Source organism: Chrysemys picta, chromosome 2 (assembly GCF_011386835.1).
Source record: "Chrysemys picta bellii isolate R12L10 chromosome 2, ASM1138683v2, whole genome shotgun sequence".
In the NCBI taxonomy this organism is placed as follows: domain Eukaryota; kingdom Metazoa; phylum Chordata; order Testudines; family Emydidae; genus Chrysemys; species Chrysemys picta.
The window spans coordinates 120,659,536-120,683,587 of record NC_088792.1 but is presented as its reverse complement, the minus strand read 5'-3'; the positions used below and the strand labels follow the sequence as shown (position 1 = coordinate 120,683,587).

The 24,052-nt window shown below is 44.1% G+C and overlaps 1 protein-coding gene across 2 annotated transcripts in view; it reads left to right on the top strand.

Annotated features, from left to right (window-relative positions):
- TMEFF1 (transmembrane protein with EGF like and two follistatin like domains 1) overlaps positions 1-24,027 on the top strand; it is a 209,828-nt gene extending 185,801 nt beyond the window's left edge. For both annotated transcript variants that reach the window (XM_005296567.4, XM_024106196.3), the window contains exons 6-10: positions 2,885-3,033; positions 3,977-4,042; positions 8,220-8,343; positions 20,920-21,078; positions 22,838-24,027. In XM_005296567.4, coding sequence (XP_005296624.2) covers positions 2,885-3,033; positions 3,977-4,042; positions 8,220-8,343; positions 20,920-21,078; positions 22,838-22,922 — 583 coding nt within the window. In that variant the 3' untranslated portion in view covers positions 22,923-24,027. The remainder of the gene's footprint in view (positions 1-2,884; positions 3,034-3,976; positions 4,043-8,219; positions 8,344-20,919; positions 21,079-22,837) is intronic.
- The last annotated feature ends 25 nt before the right edge of the window (positions 24,028-24,052 follow it).

Genomic DNA, 24,052 nt, shown 5'->3' with positions numbered 1-24,052 from the left:
CATTCAAAAATAAAACAATGTAAAACTTTAGACCCTACAAGTCCACTCAGTCCTACTTCAGCCAATTGCTCAGACAAACAAGTTTGGTTACAATTTGCAGGAGATAATTCTGCCCACGTCTTGTTTACAATGTCACCTGAAAGTGAGAACAGGCTTTCGCATGGCACTGTTGTAGCCGGCATCGCAAGATATTTACGTGCCAGATGTGCAAAAGATTCATATGTCCCTTCATGCTTCAACCACCATTCCAGAAGACATGTGTCCATGCTGATGACAGGTTCTGCTCGATAACGATCCAAAGCAGAGTGGACCGATACATATTCATTTTCATCATCTGAGTCAGATGCCACCAGCAGAAGGTTGATTTTCTTTTTTGGTGGTTCGGCTTCTGTAGTTTCTGCATCTGAGTGTTGCTCTTTTAAGACATTTGAAGGGATTCTACACACCTCATCCCTCTCAGATTTTGAAAGGCACTTCAGATTCTTAAACCTTGAGTCAACTGCTGTATCTATCCTTAGAAATCTCATATTGGTACCTTCTTTGCATTTTGTCAAATCTGCTGTGAAAGTGTTCTTAAAACGAACGTGTGCTGGGTAATCATCCGAGACTGCTATAACATGAAATACATGGCAGAATGCGGGTAAAACATAGCAAGAGACATACAGTTCTCCCCCAAGGAGTTCAGTCACAAATTTAATTAACACATTATTTTTTTAATGAGCATCATCAGCATGGAAGCATGTCCTCTGGAATGGTGGCCGAAGCATAAAGGTGTATATGAATGTTTAGTATACCTGGCACGTAAATACCTTGCAACGCCGGCTACAAAAGTGGCATGCGAACGCCTGTTCTCACTTTTAGGTGACGTAAATAAGAAGCAGTCAGCAGTATCTTAGCAACTGCCTGAACAAGAAGTAGGACTGAGTGGACTTGTAGGCGCTAAAGTTTACATTGTTTTGTTTTGAGTGCAGTTATACAACAACAAAAAATCTACATTTGTAAGTTACACTTTCACGATAAAGAGATTGCACTACAGTACTTGTATGAGGTGAATTGAAAAATACTATTTCTTTTGTTTATCATTTTTACAGTGCAAATATTTGTAATAAAAATAATATAAAGTGAGCACTGTACACTTTGTATTCTGTGTTGTAATAGAAATCAATATATTTGAAAATGTAGAAAAACATCAGAAAATATTTAATAAATTTCAATTGGTATTCTATTGTTTAACAGTGTAATTAATCATGATTAATTTTTTTAATTGCAGTTAATTTTTTTGAGTTAATTGTGAGTTACCTGCGATTAATTGGCAGCCCTAGATATTACCCAATTTATGTATAGGGAATATCACTGGAACAAATAATATCTTTAAAGCCAAGATGAACTTGTTGGGTGTGCTCACTGTACTTTATTAAAAAACAAAAGTTGTTAATAGAAAGAGAGGAGAATAATAAGAGCTAAGAGTAAAACTAAGTTCAAAGATTGGTTTGTCTTAATCAGAGAACTTCGCTGGCACCAAGCATTTGCACTAGCATTTGATGTACATGCCCAGGGGAAGTAGGAACTCTGAAATCTATAATCCATTTTTTCACAGTGTTCAATTAGAGTTAGGGGAGCGATTATTTAAAGCAGTATGGCTTGCACTCTAACTCAGTTCGCTAACTCAGCCTCATGTCATCGCTCACAGACTGGACTGCATGGTGGGGGAAGGAAAGCAGCTCCCCATAACTAAGGATGTATGGCAACATCAACTCTATTCCAGTAGAATAGAATACACTCATACACCCTCCTGCTATGCAGGAGGAGGCCAACAGAGAGATGTTTAATCCATACCAGATACTGCACAGCTCCCTTTGTTTTGTGGTATGCTATCATCCTGAGGCACAACAGAAGATGCACAGCAGTGAGAAATACGTGGAGCAAATCATTTAAAAACAAGTTGTTAATGAAATTAAAAATTACAGTTTTCGTTTTATTGAATTGAACGAAACAGTGACACAGACTTCAGAATTGTTAAGCTTTTCAAAGGCAGCCTCCCTGATATGAAATGTCAGGATTGAGTATTGATTCACTGCAGAACTCCACAGCAAAACTCTATCATTTAAAGGTAGTGTCCCCTAGATTATACAGTTTTTAGTGTAGAGACAATCCTGCCCTTGTGTGGGGATGGACCTTATGTGTAGTACATCTTTTTCCCCTCTCGTGGCTGTGGTTTCTTTGTTACAAATGATAAAAAATGTTCTCTGCCTAAAACTAGAAATGTGTTAATTGGATACATTATGAAATAATCCAGATTGCATAATCCTGTTTTAATTACAGCATAATGAACCACTGTGCGCTTTCAAAGGCATGAATGAACGGCTTGTTAAAGTAACACAGTTGACCAAGCTTATTGCAGCTGCTCAGCCTTTGAAATGAAAAATACTTTGTTTTGATTCATAGAAATGAAAGTTCATCCCCCCCCCCCCAACCGTCGTTTTTTCTTTGCAAAAAAAACCAAACAAAACATGTAAAATCTTTCTTTGGTTTTACCCACATATGGGACTAGGCAATGCACTAAATTGTTTTATTATCCTAATAAATGTTCCTTGTAATATGTTGCTGTTGTTTTTTCAGAAATTAAAATAATCAGTAAAATTTATATTATATTAAACCCATGAAAACATCAATAAAATATTGAAGGGCAAACGGTAGCCTCTATTCACAACTGTATACATTCTGTCTGAAAACCTGAGACGGCAGCAAATTCTTTGGTTTCTATAAACAACAGATTTTTTTCCCAGGTCATAGAGGTAGTGCTAATGTATGAACAAATGTTTACTCAAGACACAACTTTATTTAATTGTATTTGTTTCATCTCATTGTTTGTTTTTATTAACAGGTGTGTATGTAATATAGACTGCAGTGGGTACAGTTTTAATCCTGTATGTGCTTCTGATGGAAGTTCTTATAACAATCCATGTTTTGTTCGAGAAGCATCGTGTTTGAGGCAGGAACAGATTGACATAAGGCACCTTGGACACTGCTTAGGTAGGTCTCGTTTTAGGTTTTGTCTCTTGCGTCATAAAGGGCCCAATCAGGCCCTTTAATTCTTTTTTATTTTTGAATTAAAATTCGCTGATCTTTCCTAATTGCCACCCAAAATATGTATGTATGTATGTATTTATTTATTTGCTTGTGTTGTATGTATATTATGTCTCTATCACTATGCTCTAAGTCGAGAAAAAACACATGTATTTAAAAAAATACATCTGAGCAATAGTCTAAATGTCCATGAAATCAGCCACAACAGAAACATATTAAGAGAGCTCCATTCTACTAGAACACCCCAAGTCATCCCCTCACAACAGCAAGAATTAGATAGGCCTTTCAGCATGCCTAGCGGGTCAACACACTTGGGCCCTGACCTGAAAACACTTATCCGTTTGCTTTTTATGCACGGGAGTGCTGCCATATGCAAATCGTGAGCATCATTTTTTGCAAGGTTTGGGGCCTTGGACCCTTCCCAGAGGGTATTCTGCCATAAAGAACCTGGAGGAGAGAGATGGATAGGAACAAAAGAGGAGGAGAGACCCAAAAGACAAAAGAGATGGCAGAGGGAAGAGGAGAAAGAGAAAGGGAGTGGGCAAGAGCTTCCTGCCAGTAACATCTAGATTCTGTAAACGAGAATCCCAACTAGTCAACCGTCTAGCTGAAGAACAAACGAGAGGCTATCTGTAAAATACACTTGACCACCCCGCAAAGGACTTTTTAGGTCAAAACCGGAAAGAGCACCCAGAATTGAACTGGAAGCTCGTACAATCTCTGTAGGTGTTGTTTACCTAACTATACCACAGGAAAAAATATCAACTGTGACTGTATGACTGTCACTAAATTATTTTCTCAAATATCAACTTCTTACATTGTAATAAAACATACTGGCCTGAAAATAAACATTTCTAAACAGATGTATTTTTATTTATTTATCATATAGAAACAGATGACACCAGCTCAGTAGGAAAGAAAGATGATGGAATGCAGTATCGACCAGAGGTGAAAGGTAATGTACTGGTATTTTGTTAATATGTTACATTCTCCCAAAATACCAAAAAATAGCGTGCATGCCCTTTTTCATCTGCTTCGCAACCAGGAGAGAAGTGAACAGCTGCTTTCCTACACCACTATCACCCCATCTCTGGTGAGCAGGAGATATGACTATTCCGAGTCTGCCTGGCATGTTTCCCTAGGATGCTGAACTCCCTTCTGTAGTTAGTAGGTCATAGGATTAGCATTTCACCAATTGCTGTGCCAGTGCTTTAGCTGGCTCCAAGACAGTAGAAATGTAACTTCTATACAAGTGGCACAAGCCCCCTCTGCCCAGCCTTCCTCAATCACTTCTGAATAACTGACAGGTTCTATACTTGCTGCTTCTGCACCTGTTGGACTACAGTGGATGAACCATGTTGTTTAAAAGATTTTTGGCCATGTAAATTAGATGGGCCAGATCCTCTGCTGCTGCTTTTGATACTTTGTTTGTTAGGACCTTGTTTATGTTAAATTTGAAATAGTTTCGATGCCACTGTGTAATGACGAGAATGAAGTGAAAAGAAAAGCTTACAAGATAATTAGAAATGTTTATGAATACAAGGCGCATGTGTATTACCAGTTTGCTGGTGTGCTGAAAGTGCAGCATTGTGAGAGTGAGTGCATGTGGAACATTTATCTGAAGAATTAACAAGAAATGAAGGGTGTAGGAAATTAGAACTGGAAGAGACTTACTTAGTCATTAAGTCCAGTCCCCTGCGATCGCAGGCAACCCCATCGTATAATCCATTCATACATTTATCAAGGTTCATCTTAAAACCAGTTAGGTTTTCTGTCCACCCCCACCCCACTCCTATTGGGAAGCTGTTCCAGAACTTCATGCCTCTGATGGTTAAAAACCTCCTTCTAATTTACAGCCTAAGTTAACTCATCACCAGTTTTTATCTATTTGTTCTTCTGCCAATGTTGTCCTTTAATTTCAGTAGCCCTTCAATGCCTTGGTGTTTACTCCACCTCTCCCTATGTATTTATAGATAACAATCATATTCCCTCTCAGCCTTCTTAGTGCTAAGCTAAACAAGCCAGACTCTTCCAGTCTCCGCTCATAAGACATGAAGACATGCCCTCCATTGCCCTGATCATGGTAGCAGCCCTTCTCTGCACCTGTTCCAGGTTGAATTCACCTTTCTTAAACATGGATGACTAGAATTGCACACAGATTCCAGATGAGGTCTCCCTAGTCCCTTCTACAATGGCATTAATATTTCTCTATCTCTGCTAGAAATATCTCAACTGATACTTCCTAGGATCACATTTTCCTCTTTCACAGCCACATCACAATGGTGTTTCACAGTCATGTTGTGATCAACTAATTCACCTGGCTCTTTCTCCTTCTCGGTCACTTACAACTGCTGAGCCCCTCAGCTCATAGCAGAAAGTTTTGTTATCTGGCCCTAAGTGTATGATTTTGCACTTTTTATTATTACATTTCATCCCATTTCTATTGCTCTAGTCAAGATCATCTAATTCTTCCTCTATGATATTCCAGTCCCTCTCTGTTTTGATAATGCCCCCCCAACTTGGTGTCATCAGCTAATTTCATTAGCATGCTCCTGCTTCTTGTGCCAAGGTCACTAATGAAAATATTTAATATAGGTCCCAAAGCAGGTCCCTGAGGAATTCCACTAGTAACCTCACTCCAGCCTGATAGTTAACCTTTCAGCACAACCTGTTATCTCCCTTTTACCCAGTTCCTTATCCACCTTACAGTTCTTATACTAATCCCCATATTCTCCAGTTTAGCTAATAATTTCCTATGTGGCACTGTATCAAATGCTTATAGAAGTCCAGACAGATTAGCTCTTCTGTTAGTCTAGTCAGATTTTCTCAGGCTCCTTGAAAAAAACCTGTGTTTCTGTGAAGATGGTGATACCTTGAGGCAACTGGCTTGTGCCCAAGTAGATGTCACTTGAGGGCTAGCTATCTTGAGGTTTTGGGGAGGTCACTGTGATGCACTTATGCTGAGGCGGAGGGATGGTGAGAGCCTGCTGAGAGGTAAGGCCAAGCCAAGAGTCCTGCCTGCACTGAGTCCAATTGACCTCACCTCATATCTTCTGGGAACAACTTTATAACCTCCACCCCCACACTCTTGCTATTAGCTGCTTCCCAGCACTGCCAGGCCCAGCCCCAGCATCGGCTGGGACTGGTCTATTCCAGGCCTGGAGTTCAGAATGATTTTGCTGAAGAGTGAGCTGGCTACTCAGAGGTTCTGGTCATTCTAGAGTGCGGCTGTTTCAACAACTGCTGTGATAGGGGAGGGATAGAGAGAGGGAGGAGAAATCATTCTGAAGAACGAGGTGGAGGAGACTTCTTTGCAGGAAAGTAGGCAGGCCACATTGGATGGGCGTGGGAAGGGCTCAGGAGGAGCCTTTGCATCCTAAGAGCCTCAGTACAGTTTACTATAGTAGTCCTTGGAGTACTAACAGTTAACCCTGTGGATCAAAGAGCTGCCGCCAGGAGCTGGTGCTAGACATGGGGAGACTTTTATAATTTTGAATTTATTCAAATGTTTTCCTCTGTCTTTGCTTTCAGGCCCTTATCTCTGCTTTCACATCTCTGCTCTCAGAAGCTCCAGCAATTTGTCCTTTGTGCCATAGGTCTCTTTCTTTTATTGCTCCAGAGCTCTAAGCTTTCTTCTGCCAGCTCTTCAACCTATTCTAAAGTCTTAGTAAGTGCTCCCTGTATAACACCGACAGACCCCGGTCATCGTTGTCGAGATTGAACTGGGAACCTCTGAAGCTCGGTGCATGAGCCTCTACCACATGAGTTAAAAGCCAGCTGGCTATTAGCTAAGGCAGACTCATTTAACTCTCTCTCTATAAGTGGTCTGGGTGCAACTAGAGAGGACAGAACACCACAAGGAGGTGTGGGGGTTACATACTTCCCCTAGCTGAAGAAGCGCATCCCAAGCTTCAGAGACTTCCCAGTTGAAATCCCATACGAGCCCCCACTTGTAACACCATCAGACCCCGGTCGTCGGGATTGAACTGGGGACCTCTGGAGCTTAGTGCATGAGCCTCTACTGCCTGAGCTAAAAGCCAACGCTAAGGCTGTAGAGCAGACTTCTTTAGTTCTCTCTAAGTGGTCTTGGTGCCTCTAGGTGGGACAAAACTTCACACCCCGGAGGTGTGTGGGTTACACCTGCATCTGCTGCACCCTCTTTCTTTTCTGCACCTGAGTCATTTCTCCACCTTCACTCCCTGGCATTGTCTATGTTGCCCACTCCTTTTCTCTTTCTCCTCTTCCCTCTGCCCTCTCTTTTGTATTTTGGTTCTCTCCTCCTCTTTTGTTCCTATCTATCTCTCTCCTCCAGGTTCTTTATCACCCTATTTTCTCCTTCTTGGCCCTCTCTTCTTTCTATTATCACTTGTTAACTCAGGTCCTTTAGTTTTCTCTTGTAACCCTATCTTGCTTTTCTCCAGAGCTCTGTTAAGCCTTGTCTTCACTGCCACTTACAGCACTGAAACTTTCTTTGCTCAGGGGTGTGAAAGACACAGCTTTCCCCAAGCCAAGTGCTCAATGTGGCTGTCTACCAACTGTTTGCCTAGATCCCACTGGCAGAACTTCAGCCCATCTCCTTTACAATATATTGATTCTTTGGGTATCTACACTACCCGCTGGATCGGCGGGCAGCGATCGATCCAGCAGGGGTTGATTTATCGTGTCTAGTCTAGACACGATAAATCGACCCCCGAGCACTCTCCCGTCGACTCCTGTACTCCACCACCACGAGAGGCACAGACAGAGTCCATGGGGGATCGGCAGCAGTCGACTCACCGCAGTGAAGACACCACGGTGAGTAGATCTAAGTATGTCAACTTCAGCTATGTTATTTATGTAGCTGAAGTTGCATAACTTAGATCGATCACCCCTGCAGTGTAGACCAGGCCTAAGTCTGGAAGGTTTTCTCCAGTTTAGGAAGCCCACAATAGCAGCAGATTTAGTTATCACTAAGGGGTAATTTTTCAGTGTTGAGTGAGTGTGCTGCTAAATTCCACAGGCTTCTGTGAAACTTGAGCTCTAAGCCACTGCTTTATTAATTCTTTGTCCTGTCACCACAGAAGTTTTTGGAAGGATGCTATATTTGTGTTTGTTTTGTATATTTACTAAATCTATTTGTGTATGTTTTCAAGATGCCAGTGATCAAAGAGAAGACATTTATATTGGAAACCACATACCTTGTTCAGAAAGCTTCAATGGTTACTGTATACATGGAAAATGCGAATTCATTTATTCCACTCAGAAGGCTTCCTGCCGGTAAGTCAGTGAATGAATAAGCAGCACAGATCCTATATGCATCTGAAAGTCATGCTGAAGTACTGTGTAAAGCTTAAACACAATGCATTTTATACACAGAATATTGAAAACATTGGTTTGTGATAATGTGCTGTAGGCTAGACTGTAGCATTGAAGCCACATCCATGCGTAGGGGGCAGTGCAGAGCTGCCCTACCCCAGTAGGAGCATGAGGGAGGTGGGGCTTGGGGGCAGGCACAGTCTCTTCTGGAGCTCATCAGTGCACACCTTAGGAAGGAATATATTGCTTCTCCCAGGGGACCAGCCCTGTTCTGCAGACTAGTGAACATAGCTGCCAAGCCTTCTGTCACTCTGTGTCACATTTTATAGAAATGATTTAATTAGGTAATTTGCACAAATTTATAAACTTACCAGCAACCCACCCTGCCCCAAGCAGCAGTCAGGGCAGGACATGGAGCTGCACAAAACTTGGTTGCTGTGTCTAGGTGCTTGATAGATGGGGGGATTCTGGAGGGTGACTGGGAAGGTAGTTCGTTGGGTGGTAGCATCTAAGCTGGAGATAGGTGAGAGCTGAGGCAGTTGTGGATAAGTGAATACTTGGAGTTTGTGATGGGGAAGCCTATGACCTAAATTTTCCCTTTCTCAATTCCATCCCATTATCCCTAGTTTTGACACACACATCCCCATGCCTCTCCTGGTATCATCATAACTTGATGATTCCCAAATAATGGCCCATGAACTGCCAGTGGTCCACAGTGTTGGTGGATTGCCGGGAGCTGGATGTTCACATGATGCTGGTGCCTCATTTTCAGCTGCTAAATCCCGTTAAGAAGAACCTACAAATACAATATTTTCCTCTTATTACTTTCCCGTGTAAGCAATTGGTGTCGTTTGCCACAAGGATGTTATATTGTCATAAATGGAGGTGGGAGGAAGTGTTCATGACACAATCTGATAAGATGACAAGGTGGGTGAGGTCATATCTTTTATTGGATCCACTTCTGTTGGTGAGAGAGACAAGCTTACAAGCTACAGAGACTTGAAGGAGAGCTCTGTTTGGCTCAAAAGCTTGTCTCTCTCACCAGCAGAAGTGAATCCAATAAAAGATCTGACCTCACCCACCTTGTCTCTGTAATATCCTGGGACCAACACGGCTACAACTACACTGTATACAGTCTGTTAAGATATCCACAGTACAAAAGCTTGACAACTCCTGCCCTTAATAATTCTTCTCCTTCCTTGGAGTTTGCATTCTTCAAATACTTGTAGTAGTTTTCACATCACTTTTTAATCAACACTTAAACCAAGTTCTGTAAGTGCTGGTCCCTATGTGTATTCCACACATGGGTGCGCATGCACACCGTCTGCCAGAGTCTGGAAATTCTAACCAGCAGTGTCCATTCGCCCACACATGTGCTGTCGTTCTCCTCATGCTCCAGACTGAGGGCACAAAAGGCAGTGCAGGCTGATGCCCCTCTAGTTCCTTCTTCCCGCTGCATGGCCTGAGTCAGAATCCCTGTGTTCACAGATTTCTCCAGTTTTTGTCCTTAGTGCATGCATTTTATCCTGTACATATATTTGTAAATAGTTTTTATAGTTATTATATTAGTATAGTTAGTTAGTGTAGCTGGTTCTTTCCCATTATTAGGGACTCCCTCCCCATGGTCTGGGACTATGCCCAGAGTTCACGAGTTCAAGAACTGTGTTTCCTGCCCTTGCACCGACCTTCTCTGTGAGGTGACTATCACCAACGCTGTTTCTACTGCATATCACTTCAAAGTGCAGCATTTGTCACTTGTTTCCACCATGAGCATGCAAAGCTCATGAGCTTTGATTAAGGAAACACCTTAGGGAGAAGGCTGTGAGGCCTCACTCTGATCTCGGCCAGGGAGACCCCCTCCCATACATCGTCACCATCAGACGAGCAGCACCCTTCTGAGCACAAGCTTAGAACCAGAGCCTACAACTGCTAAGACAAGGAATCTTCTTCCTGGACTTCCCTTGAAAGTAGGGGGCACTTTGGTGGTTGTAAGGACAGAACCCTGTTCAGATTTGCTCATAAAAGAAGGAATCCCTCCCTGAGCCTGTCCAGACCGGGTGAGCCTTTACACATGGATCCTATGGGTCCAGGACTGTTAAAGACCCCCACCCAGAAGGGTAAAGTGTTCAGGGGAAAAAAAGGATCTGTCAGTATCATTGGTGGTGCCAGCTCCAAAACACAAGGACCGACATCTGCTGGCTCTGTCCAGAAGTGCTGGCCCTGATTCTTTCTTGGTACCAGCCAGCAACAACTTCCCAAGACACATTGCTCCTGATCGTCGGAACACTGGAGGATATTTTCCTCCCTTACCTTCAGTCTCCCCTCCTCTCCTGCCCAGTCCTCCTGAGAGACATTTCCACACTGGAGGATGAAACTGCATCAGTGACACAAGAACTATCCACTCTCCAACCCTTGGGGCACAAGCATCCACCCTCTGGTGCCATTGGCCCCAGCAATGGAGACAGAGGAGTTCTTAGACTTGGATGAGTTGGACACCCCTGGCCAGTTCATCATCTCCTCATAGAGAGTTGAGTCCTGAGAGACAGTTGAAGATCCTCCCAGATATGACATCCCTGGGACTGCTGGGACCTGATGCTGTGGAGTCACCCTCACCCACTCGATCCCTCCTTTTGGCCTTATTGGGGCTATTGGGACCCCTGTGGCAGACGGCCTGGATTTGCCCATGAGTCATAGCATACCTCTCCTACCCAGCACCCACCAGATCCGTTGACCTACAAGGAGGAGGACATAGACCCAGATCTGCAGGAACTGACAGGAATCTCATCCTCGTCTCTAGATCAGTGGTCTCCAACCTTTTTATGCACAAGATCACTCCTGGCAAGTCTCTGCGGCACCCGGGGGAAGGAGGGGGGCAGCAGGTCTTTGTGCGCTCCTCACACCTGCAAGCGCTGCTCCCACAGCTCCCATTGGCCGGAAACCAGTGAATTGGAGCTGCAGGGACGGTGCTGGGGGCGGGTGCAATGTGCGGAGGCGCCCCACCTCCCAGTGGCTGCAGAGATGTGCCAGCAGCCAGCCGCTTCTGGGAGCGGTGTGGGGCCAGGGCAGGCAGGCAGCCTGCCTGAGCCCCGCTGCACTTTTAGTGGCCAGAGATCGCAGTCGACTGGCAGAGGCTCCAGGATTGACCAGTCAATCGCAACTGGTTGGTGACCACTGCTCTAGATGAAACCATGGCTTCATTTTCACCATCTCTTCTGGACACCTATATACTGTCTGGTTCTCCTTCAGAGAATTGCCAAAGACCTCCAGAGACCATTGGAGGAGGATACCCCCGGAGGAGGTCCAGGACTCTCAACACTAGCTCCTGGATATTATGCAACCTACAGGTTCAAGCAAGGTGGCTCTGCTGGTTAATGAGGTCATGATGGAGCCAGCAAGATTGGTCTGGCACACCTCAGCCTCCTGTGCTCCCCACACCTAAGAGGGCTGAGAAATGTTATGTTGTCCCTGCCTAATGGGCTGAATTTCTTTTCTCCCACTCAGTGCCCAATTTCCTGGTTGTACAGGCACAAAGAGAGCAAGATTGTAGCATCTCAAGACCACCCCAGCTGACAATGGCTCAAAGACGTTGGACCTTTGGGAAAGAAAGGCCTTTTCTTCTATGAGCCTACAGTTCCGTATTGCAAAGTATTGGGCCTTGTTAGGAGAATATGATTTTAACAATTACTCCAGGCTGGCTGACTTTTAGGGCAAGTTTCCCCCTGAGAATGGAGCCCATTTTCAGTCCTTCATAGAAGAGGGCAAGTTAGTAGCAAAGAATTTCCTTCAAGCTGTAGTGGACAAAGCAGACATGCATCCAGAGGCTTGGCGACTGGCATAGTGATGAGGCGTGAGTCTTAGCTTCACTCCTCGGGACTCCCCAGGAAGATCCAGAACACCATGCAGGACCTGCCTTTTTACGAGTCGAATTTTAACAAGAAATCAGATGACTCCGTGCACTTATTGAGAGACTCCAGGTCAACTCTATGGTCTCTAGGAATTTACACCTTGGCCCAAGGAAAAAACATCAGAGGCAGGTGTATAAGCCAAGCCCTGCTTCCCCTCCCCCCACCCCCGAGTTTTTGCTATCAACATCCAGCCAAGTCCCTGAGTAAACAATAGAGAATTCAGATGTCTCATTTTTTCAGCCCCCCGCTACCACAACTTCTACCCATTCCCAGCTACCCACTAAAGGCTACTTTTGATGCCTTCGTCAAGATCTGCCCATCACTGTTGATACCAGCCACCTCTACCTTCCCCGTTGTCTTTGGGGGCTGCCTCTCCCTTTGCACTCACAGACAGTTGGGTTTTAGAAATTATCCATCAAGTGTACTCTGTAGAGTTTCCCTCCCTTCTCACAAACTCTCATTCTGGTCTCCCTTCAGAGAGAACACTCATGAGGTGATCCTCCAACAGAAGGTGGACTCCCTCCTCCTACAAGAGGCAATAGAACAAGTGCCACCTCAGTATCAAGGGAGGGGTTCTATACCCTTTATTGCTTAGTCCCACAAAAATTTGAATGGTGGAGACCCATTCTGGACCTTCGACAACTTAACTTCATTATTCAAAAGTCAAAATCCAGGATGGTTACACTAGCATCAATAATCCCTTCCCTACAGGAAGGGATGTAGTTCACGGCTTGCAACATGGACACATATTTCCATGTAGATATTAACCCATCCCAGAGAAAGTTTGTTTGGTTTCTAGCAGGTCAGGAACATTTCCAGTTCAGAGTCTTTCCCTTTGGACTAGCAACAGCACCCAGAGTATTCACGGAGGTCTTCTCTGTGTTTGCAGCCCAATATCTTGACGATTGGCTCCTAGTATATTGCTCCAGCAAAGATGTCAGGTCAGCGACTATGTTCCTGCTGCATCTTCTAGCAGCACTCAGTGTCTGCATAAACAAAGAAAAGTCTGTTTTAACACCCACACAGATGATGAACTTTATCGGAGTGACACTGGACTCCATTGCAACAAGAGCTTTCCTCCCCGTGGAAAGATTTCAGTTAATGAGCAATCTTGCAGCTGATTACACAGACGAAGAACTATGGTCAGGATGTGCCTTTTTTTTCCAGGCCACATGGCCTCATGCACTTATGTGGCACCATTTGCCAGGCTTCACCTATGCTGCCCACAGGCCTGGCTCTGGTTGGTCTACTCACCAGACCAGGATCACATCAACACCAGAGTGACTGTTCCCACCGGGGTCAGCACCTCTCTTACCAGGAGGTTGAACCCGGATAGAGTGAGAGTTGGTGTCCCCTTTGTCACTCCCACTCTCAGAATCATCATTCATAACACACACATCCCTTATGAGGGGGTGCTCGCCTGAACAGCCACACTGTACAAGGTGCCTGGACCCCCTGGGAGGCCAGATTGCACATCCATCTACTGGAACTGAGAGCAGTCCACCTGGCATGCAGGGTTTTTCTCCCGCTCATTCATTCTCTTCATGTCCAAGTAATGTCAGACAACATCACCATGGTCTTTTACTTAAACAGGGTAGAGCAAGATGTCTTCTCCTTTTCCTAGAAGCAGTCAAGCCTTGGAACTGGTGCATCACAAACCACATCACTGTCCCAGCCACATACCTTCCAGGTGCCCCAAACGCCCTAGAAGATAGCCTGAGCAGACACTTCTCTGCAGACCATGCGTGGGAGATACTCCGCTCTATCCTGAGCTAGTTATTCATTCAGTGGGGAACAGCTCAATGGGATCTCTTCACATCCCAAATGAACAGGCAGCTTCCCTTGTACTCAGGGGTGCTGGAACAATTTTTATAGAGGGGCTGCTGAGAGCCATTGAATCAAACTGTAAACCCTATATATAATGGAAACCACTTCAAGCCAGAGGCTGCGGCAGCACCCCCAGCAGCCCTAGTTCCAGCACCTATGCTTGTACTTCTCCAGAGGAGCTATAGGTCACAGTTCCAGGGCAATGCTCTCCTGTTGTCATGGACAGACAATCTCAGATATGCCTTTCCTCCCATTCCCCTGTTAGCACAGATCTTGAGAAACATCTGTCAGGACAGGGCCAGAGTCATTCTCCTTGCTCCCAACTGGCCCAGACTGTTTTGGTTCCTGGAGCTCCTGAGAATGTCAATCCATCCCCTTGTTAGGATCTGCCCCTTCTCAGATCTCCTTACTGAGGAAGGGGGCAGAGTCAGACACCCCGATCCAGACCCTCTCCCCCTCATGGCTTGGTGTTTGTATGGCCATCAGAACTAGAACACTCTTGCTTGGCACCTGTCCAAGCAATTCTTACTCAAAGTAGGAAGGACTCAACTAGAACCTGCTACCTAGCTAAACAGAAACACTTCTCTGCCTAGACTCAGCATAAACAGCCTCCGCCAACTTCTGCAAATATCCCAGTCATTTTAGATTATTTCTAGGGCTGTCAAGTGATTAAAAAAATTAATCGCAATTAATCGCACTGTTAAACAACAATAGAATACCATTTATAAATATTTTGGATGTTTTCTACATTTTCAAATATATTGATTTCAATTACAACACTGAATACGAAGTGCTCACTCTATATTTATTTTTATTACAAGTATTTGCACTGTAAAAAAACAAAAGAAATAGTATTTTTCAATTCACCTAATACATGTACTTTAGTGCAATCTCTTTATCATGAAAGTTGAACTTACAAACATAGAATTATGTACAAAAAACCGAATTCAAAAATAAAACAATGTAAAATGTTAGAGCCTGGAAATCCACTCAGTCCTACTTCTTGTTCAGCCAGTCGCTCAGACAAACAAGTTTGTTTACATTTGCACAAGATAATACTGCCCGCTTTTGTTTACAATGTCACCTGAAAGCGAGAACAGGCATTTGCATGGCACTGTTGTAGCCAGTGTTGCAAGATATTTACATGTCAGATGCGCTAAAGATTCATATGTCCCTTCATGCTTCAACCACCATTCCAGGGGACATCACCATGCCGATGATGGATTCTGCTCGATAAGAATCTAAAGCAGTGCGGACTAATGCCTGTTCATTTTCATTATCTGAGTCAGATACCTCCAACAGAAGGTTGATTTTCTTTTTTGTTGGTTTGGGTTCTGTAGTTTCCGCATTGGAGTGTTGCTCTTTTAAGACTTCTGAAAGCATGTGCCACACCTCGTCCCTCTCAGATTTTGGAAGGTACTTCAGATTCTTAAACCTTGAGTCAAGTGCTGTAGTCATCTTTAGAAATCTCACGTTGGTACCTTCTTTGCATTTTGTCAAATCTGCAGTGAAAGAGTTCTTAAAATGAATAACAGTGCTGGGTCATCATCCGAGACTGCTATAACATGAAATATATGGCAGAATAAACAGAGCAGGGGACATACAATTCTCTCCCAAGTTGTTCAGTCACAAATTTAATTAATGCATTATTTTTTAAACGAGCATCATCTACATGGAAGCATGTCCTCTGGAATGGTGGCCGAAGCATGAAGAGGCATACAATAGTGGACATATGCAGAGTGGCTACCCGGAGTGCCATTCACAAAACATTACCCACTACAATCATAGACTAGTAGGGTTGGAAGGGACCTCAGGAGGTCATCTAGTCCAACCCCCTGCTCAAAGCAGGATCAATCCCCAGATAGATTTTTGCCCCAGATCCCTAAATGCTCCCCTCAAGGATTAAACTCATAACCCTGGGTTTAGCAGGCCAATGCTCAAACCACTGAACTATCCAGGCCTCTACTAAAGATGCAACAGCAGGAAGTACAGGACTTCAAGCATCTTTCCTGCCAGCATCCTCACATCCACCTCCAGTCTGAATACTACTTGTCAATCACCCACTTGTGGAATATACTTAGAGACAAGCACTCAAAGAAGAAATGGAGGTTACTTATCTGTAACTGAAAGTTGTTCAAGATGTGTGGTCCCTATCACAGGTGCCGGCTTTTTCCTTTGCCCGGGGGTGCTCAATCCCCACTCAATCCCAGGCCCTACCCCCACTTCACCCCTTCTCCCAAGCCTCCACTCCCACCCCGCCTCTTCCTGCTCCCTCTCTGCCCCTGTCCTGCCTCTTCCTGCCCTGTTCCATCCCCACTCCTCCCTCACCCTCCAAGCATCTCCTGCACATCGCAGAACAGTTGATCGCGGTGGGCGGGAGGCACTGGGAGGGCGGGGGAGGAGTTGATTGGTGGGGCCACTGGTGGACGGGAGGTGCTGCAGGAGATTGGGGGAAGCTAGCTGCAAGTGGGTACTAAGCACCCACTAATGCGCCTACGATCCCTATCTTTAGTCCACTACCTGCCCTCTGTCCCCTCTGCTTCGGATCCTACTGGATTTGCAGTAAGAACTGGAGGGGCATCAGCCCACGCTGCCTCTTATGTCCTCGGTCCGGAGCAGAAGGAGAACTACTGTGCATGTGTGAGGCACTGCTTGTTAGAAGTTCTCTCTCGGGCACATGGCATGTATACACACCCATATGTGGCATACAGATAGGGACCAGACATCTTGAAGAACTTCCAGTTACAATTAATCTCCATTTATACTCCATTTATATATTGATCTCTTTTAATTTTTTCTTATAAATCAATCCCTCGTGTGACCTGGTCATTATCTGTTACTCTTGTCAAAACTCGCTCTAGTTTGTCAATATTTTACTTTTAACCATTTGTTTTTTTATTTTATGCACTAGTCAATATTATTTTATAAAAAAAGTAAACTGTATCCTTTGTCTGCTCAGTATACTATGGCAACTCAGTATACTACTGAAACTTGAAATTACACATTTCCAAAAATCTGTGAACTTTCCACTTTATTTCTTTAGTTTCCAAGTAAAATTAATCCTATTTCTTCTAAAGTAAGAAGTCATTGAGGAGTGTATTTAAAGAAAAACAGCCACCTTTCTTTTGTGGATGGTGATGGTCTAGTTGTCATGAGCAAACATCATTAAAGAATTTTTATCCTGAGTATATGGGCCCTGGTGGTATTTTCAGACTAGTGATATATGGTTCTGTAGCTTTCTGTAGTTCGTTGCTTTACTTTTCTTCCAAAAGATCACTTGTAAAGCTGCTAGAGTTCAACATATTTCCTACCTTGATCCTTGAAAGTGCTATAGTAGCCCAGGAGGGAGTGGAGGGCCCCCTCACGAGCCAGCATGGCTGGGAACACAGCCTTTTACAAATCATTATTTTCCTTTTCATCTGACCTTTTTCCTCATTACTGGGACACAATAACCTTTTCATTTTATGTTCATCCTCTTTAGCGAGTGTGTCAGACTCTCTCTTCCTTTAGCAGGGATCAAGCTGCCATTTGCAGCAGCAGAGCTCTCACAACATACCCCGGCTCATTTATGGCAAATTTGTTATGCCCCCGTCTTATTTTTCTGGTAATGAAGTGTCCAGAATTGAGTGAAATATCGGGCTGGATTGAATGCTCTCCATCCCATCCTCCTCGTCAGAGAATCTCAAATTCTACCTCACACAAGTGGGTGTGTAGTGATGGCAAATGGTCTCCTGGCGCATTGGGCAGTCTACACAGCGGCTAGGCATGATTGCAGACTCTAATGCCCCACAGGTGCCTGGTACCCCAATGGGTGTGGACGGAGAGAGGACTATGACGTCATGCCCTACTCACCAGCCAGTGGAGCTGTCTGATCACGTGAGGGGTATTCAGTTGCACCCCATCAAGTGATTTACCGGTGGTCATGCTGTCTCTGCACAGCTAGTGGCTCTAGGTTGCCTCCAGGTGCTTGCCCTGGGACCATGCAGCTTTGCATCACCCCCAGTGTAGGGCTGTGCCAACAACACGCAGCTGAGCCTTTTGCTTGTTGTCTGAATAAAGAAATACATTAATATAATTTGGCATAATTTTATTTTGATAAACCCATGTTGCCTACTATTTATCATCTTATTTTCCAGTAAGTGCTTATAAAATGGACTGCTTTACTAGTTTACCAGGTAATTAGAGGTCTGATCTATAATACTTCATCCCCTCACCTGCCAATTCCATTCTTGACCTCAGTATTTTCTTTGCCTTATTCCAGGCCTCCGGGATCTCTCTTGCCCTGCAGGAGTTCTCAAAAATAATTTCCAACCATTTCAGAAGTTCTGAGAATGTCTTTAGCATTCCAGGGTGACATTCATTGAACTGTAATGATTTGAATATTTTCAGATTATCTGGATATTCTTTAACCTCTTCTTTCTTGATTGTGCTTTATAGAATGGTTCTTACATTAAGCCTACTATGGCTACTATCTTCTTTAAAGAAGACAAAAGCAAAGTAGGGAATAACGAATTAGCGTTCTATCTGTCACCTGTTCTTTTCCTTTCTTCCTACTAGGTAATGCACAAACAGGTTCCTTTGTCATTTCCTTCCTTCTTATAAATGTACATACATTTATCTTGGTTCCTTTCCCATCCACTGTTAATGATATCTAGCGTAATGTTGTGCCTTTTTCTTAATGACGCTGCTTTTATTGGTACTTATCCAATCTGTGAGCCAGTGTCTCCTGCAGAAAGCCCGTAGATGACGAACGTGTATTTTCCCTGCATGCCTGTGGAAAAAGTTTTTTGCTTCCCCAAATGTAACTAATTCCTGTCCTCCATCGTCACCTCATCAAGCACAGGGATGGATTTTGGGGTGAGTTGGAGTGATTCTTTGTGATACACCCAAGCATAACTGACTTTGTTTATATCAGGGGTGTTGTGTGTGTGTTTGTGTGCGTGTGCATGTGCGTGCATGTATCTTTAATTCCTCTCCAGCCTGCTGCTACAGAAGTGGAGGCCAATTGCTTGTTGAATTCAACACTACTGATATGTTTAACATCAGTTCATTTTCAAGACTAACTTCACAAGGAAAATGAGCAACACGTTTACATTTTAATGTTAAAGCTGAGATTTTTTCTGTTTGTAGTCACACACTCTCCCCCCCTCCCCCGCACAAGTCAGGAGTGAGGCTGCTGGTCTAGCTCCGGCTGCATGGAGAGATATGGGGTAGGGCCTGTTAACTATGTAGAATCCACAGGAGATGTTGGCTCCATTAATCCTGGGTATTCAGTGTGGTGCTTTCAGCTGTGTGCTCTTCAGCCTCTCTCCCCTCAGCAGCATGGCTCAGTCAGGAATGTGCTCTCGTTGTCTTCTTCTCTAGGGCTGTGCCCTGCATGGATTGAAAATTTGTGTTGCTCTGAGAGCACAAACATCCACTGAATTTGACTTTGAGAAATCGGCTGGTTTGCTTGGGGAGGATGCTGTTTAGAGAAAAGTGCTCCTGCTCTGCCTCCTACCAGCCTGTTCACACCCCTCCCAAATTTCCAGGGACTCCCTCAGGAGCACTGCTCACTTGTTTGAGGAGAAGCGGGGCAGCATGCTGTGTAGGCCAAGTCTGTACTGCTTCCCACCTTCCAGTCAGGTTCTGATGGGATGCTCTGTCCTGCCTGGACATTGACTGGTGCTTGTTACTGCACTAATCTTCCTGCGTGGCTTTTGGGGGGGTGCCTGGTGCGGTCCTAGAATCATCTGACTTGTGAGCCAGGACTGTTCTCAGCCTTCCTGACCTTTCTGTACAGTCTTCTGGGGAACTAGCCTGGCCTTTGTCTAGCATCTGCAGCCTGGAGTTCTGGCCTACCGGGCGTTTGGTGAGTCCAGGCTAAGAGCTGGCGGGGGGGAGAGCAATGGGACAGGTTTGGGCTGGAACCCAACCATCCTGATAAAACAGGTGATGTTGGTGCCAGTCCTTACACAAAGCCCTTGCAGAGTTCTGTTCCTGTAACTGACACAAACCAAATTCTACACAGTTTGCTCAGCTCTGATAGGCATATTATATTTGTGTGTATATATATACACACACACTTCTTCCATAGTATCATCATCTATTTTTCTCCATTGTTCCTCCTCATTGTCTTTTGATTTGTGTCATATATTCCTGTTTTGTTCCATGCACCCTGGTCCCTGACTGAGTTTGGAGATCCTCTGGAGATCAATTTCTGGAGATCCTCTGCCCACTTGTTTTATCACATCTGTTTGTTGTTCCCTAACTTAGGCCCCAGTTCAACAAGGTACTTAAGCATGTGCTTAACTTTAAGCACATGAGCTGTCCACTGAAATCACATTCTTAAAATCTATGTTTACTTCCTTTGCTGAACTGAGACCACAGGGCCCAGGGAGCCTTACTAGGCAAAATTAGTTGTACTCGATGAAAGTGGAGGACATCCACTCTGTGCCTCCCTTTCTCCACAAAAGGAAGACCCGTGCTGTAAAACCTTGCACTCTCCTCAGCCTCCCCTCGGCCTGGGTGACAGCTTGCTTCATTCATTTTCAGAACTGGCTGAATCTCAGAGGAAATCCCTTGTGCTGTTCTTGCCTTCAAACCTTATCTGAGGTCATGGAAGTAGCAGCGCAGACAGTGACAAGTGGGTTTCTCTCCTGCTGTCTCTATACTATCCTCCATCCTTTACATTATGTCCCAATTTTTGAAGTTTTCATCGATTACTAGGCTTTTTGCCTGTCCCTCAGATTACTATTTTATCTGCAGAATGATTTGCATATTGATAAGACTCAATATTCCATGAAATATTCCTTGTGTCTTTCAGATGTGAATCAGGATATACTGGACAGCACTGTGAAAAGACAGACTTTAGTATTCTTTATGTTGTACCAAGCAGACAAAAGCTTACACATGTCCTTATTGCAGCAATAATTGGAGCTGTACAGATTGCCATTATAGTTGCAATTGTCATGTGCATAACAAGGTAGGTAATTATAAAAGCAATATAACACCACACATTTTTATGTATGTGTGATTATTTATTATAAATGTATTTAGGAACTTGACTGTCCCAAAGCTCTATGTGCATAACACACGTTCTAAAAAATACAGTGATCAAATATAGAATGATTAATGTGTCCAGACGGGTTACATGATGCCTCTGTATTTATCACAACATCTAAATCAGTCAGGACAATAAACGGCCCCTTCACACACAAATCACCGCTAGCCGCTCCGTTCCCCTCCACCAATCCTGTGCCAAAAGCTGAGGAGAAAATATGAGCTTTACAGTAGATTCCAAACATTAGCAAATTGGTTAGACCAGTGGTTCTCAAACTGGGGGTTGGGACCCCAAAGTGGGTTGCAACCCCATTTTAATGGGGTCACCAGGGCTGGCATTAGACTTGCTGGGGCCCAGGGCCAAAGCCTGAGCCTCACCATGCAGAGCCGAAGCCCAAGGGCTTCAGTCCTGGGCAACGGGCTCAGGTTACATGCCCCCTGCCTGGGCATAGGCACCGACTCAATGGGTGCTCCGAGGCTGGAGCACCCACTGGGAAAAACTGGTGGGTGCTCTGCACCCTCCGGCAGCTCCCTGCCCCACCCCCCCCACCCCAGCTCACCTCCGCCTCCACTCCGCCTCAGCCCCCTCCCCGGAGCGCGCCGTGTCCCTGCTTGTCCCCCCTTGCTCCCAGCACTTGCTGCCGCGAAACAGCTGTTTTGCACGGCAAGCGCTGGGAGGGAGGAGGGAGGAGAGGGAACGCAGTGCACTCGGGGGAAGAGGCGGGGCCGGGATTTGGGGAAGGGGTTGGAATGGGGGCAGGGCAGGGCTGAGGGCGAGCACCCACCAGCGCCCGGAAAAGTTGGCGCCTATGTGCCTGGGGCTGAAGCCCTTGGGCTTTGCCCCCCCCTTCCCTGCCCGGGCTGGTGGGCCTCGGGCTTTGGCTTTGCACCCCACCCTCTCCTAGAACAATAGTGCTCGGGAGGGCTCAGGCTTCAGTCCCCCTTCCTGGAGTCGTGTAGTAATTTTTGTTGTCAGAAGGGGCTCGTGGTGCAGTGAAGTTTGAGAACCCCTGGGTTAGACCAAAGTGGGAGATACTTCCAGAGTAGAAGCTACCTCATGAAAAACACCATGGCCCCTTCTTCCCACCAGAGGATGTGTGGGTTCAGGCCCCTCCAGTGATTATAAATGCAGTGCTGTCATATGGAGAAAGGTGCATCCCTCAGGTACCCAGCTGCTTAACCATTTAGGACTTTATTGGTTAAAGCCAACACCTTAAACCCCACCTAGAAATGAATATGCAGCTAGTGCTGTCTGTAGAGCGCCCGTGCAATGTGCTGTCCCTGTTAAGCTCCTCTTAGGAAATGAGCAGCTGAATTTTGCACTCTGTTAAGTTTCCAAGATATCTTAAGAGAGAGCCCTGTGGGAACGTGAGTTGACAAAGGCACAGATAACTGTAGTGAAGTCCAGATCCTCTTCTCATCAAGGGCCTGACCTCATAAGGCACTGAGCACTTTGGCCCCGATTTTTCCCCGTGGGTGCTACAGCCCCGGAGCACCCACAGAGTCGGCACCTATGTGCCAAACTACCAAAGCACTGGTGCACTTCCCCAGTCAGTGATGCTGATAGACACTATGCTGTTATTGAGATTTTTGGTTAAAAGAAGAAAGTAAAATCATGAATGCTGTTTTAAATATGTAGAATAAGATTAAAATACATTTTCTTCCTCTTTAAAAAAATACAGAAAATGCCCTAAAAACAACAGAGGACGTCGACAGAAGCAAAACCTAGGCCATTTTACTTCAGATACATCATCCAGGATGGTTTAACGTGATGATTTTTATACCTACATTGACCATGTGATGTACATTTTTATTATATCTTTTTTTAAAGAATGGAACTATTTATTTCAGAGGCCTTATTTTTGGACATTTTTAGTGTAGCACTGTTGGTCTGTTGTATTCTGAAAGCATCAGCTCTAACAGCTAAGGACTGTTTTAGTAATTTTCCTTTTATGTTTTTGAATACCGTAGTTCATTTTCTGTATCTGTATCACATGGTTATATAGTAGATTTGTGCTTTATTCATGGAATGTAATATTTTTGAGAACACAGACTTATTTCACCAATGGTTGTAGATAAAAAAACAAAAATACCCACCATTACCTAGCAAACAAGGCATGAACTAAAGGTAAAGATGTTTACAGCTTAATTTTCTTACGAAAAAACTAGGAGACACTGTGTTTAAATACCGTAGATATTTAAATGTTTTTGAAAGTTAGTAACTGATTTTTTAGACACTGCCTATCGCATGAACTGTGAAGCTGTGTACTGTGTGTAGTTGTAACATATTTATAAAATGTATTGGCTGGGTCTAAGCACTACCGTCTTCATAAATAATTCTGACACTTTATTTTTAAAAAGTAAAAATATAAATTTCATAATCCAGTAGAGCAAATGGCATAGTTCCAAAAGAAGTAGGTCTTGGTAGATTTTGTTATTGTAAAAATCTGTGTTTGAATAATCAAACTCACATGATTGGAATAAAGCCTACTTTATCGCTGTTAAAACTGCTTTAATACTTATTAAACTTTTTTTAAGACAATAGATGTTTTAACACCAACAAGACAGATTGTATAGTGTTTGTGATTTAAAAAAATAAAGTTAATTAATGACTAGTGCTCTTGTATAGAATATTTTCAAGAGCTAAATAAAGTCCATCCAAATTAGTCTGCTGGTTATAGTTATATTAATAGACTGTTAGTTGTTGTTTAAAAGATCCAGAGATAAAATGTGAGTAGGATGTGTTCAGCTGTTTAACATGTAGTTTAGGCTTTCAGAATTCTGCATGTAGGATTTAATAATTTGTTCAATAAAAAAATGCTTTCAACATTTGAACTGGAAAAGCATGTCACAATACAATGTTTTCACTATATTGCCTCTGCTTTAGTGTGTTTATT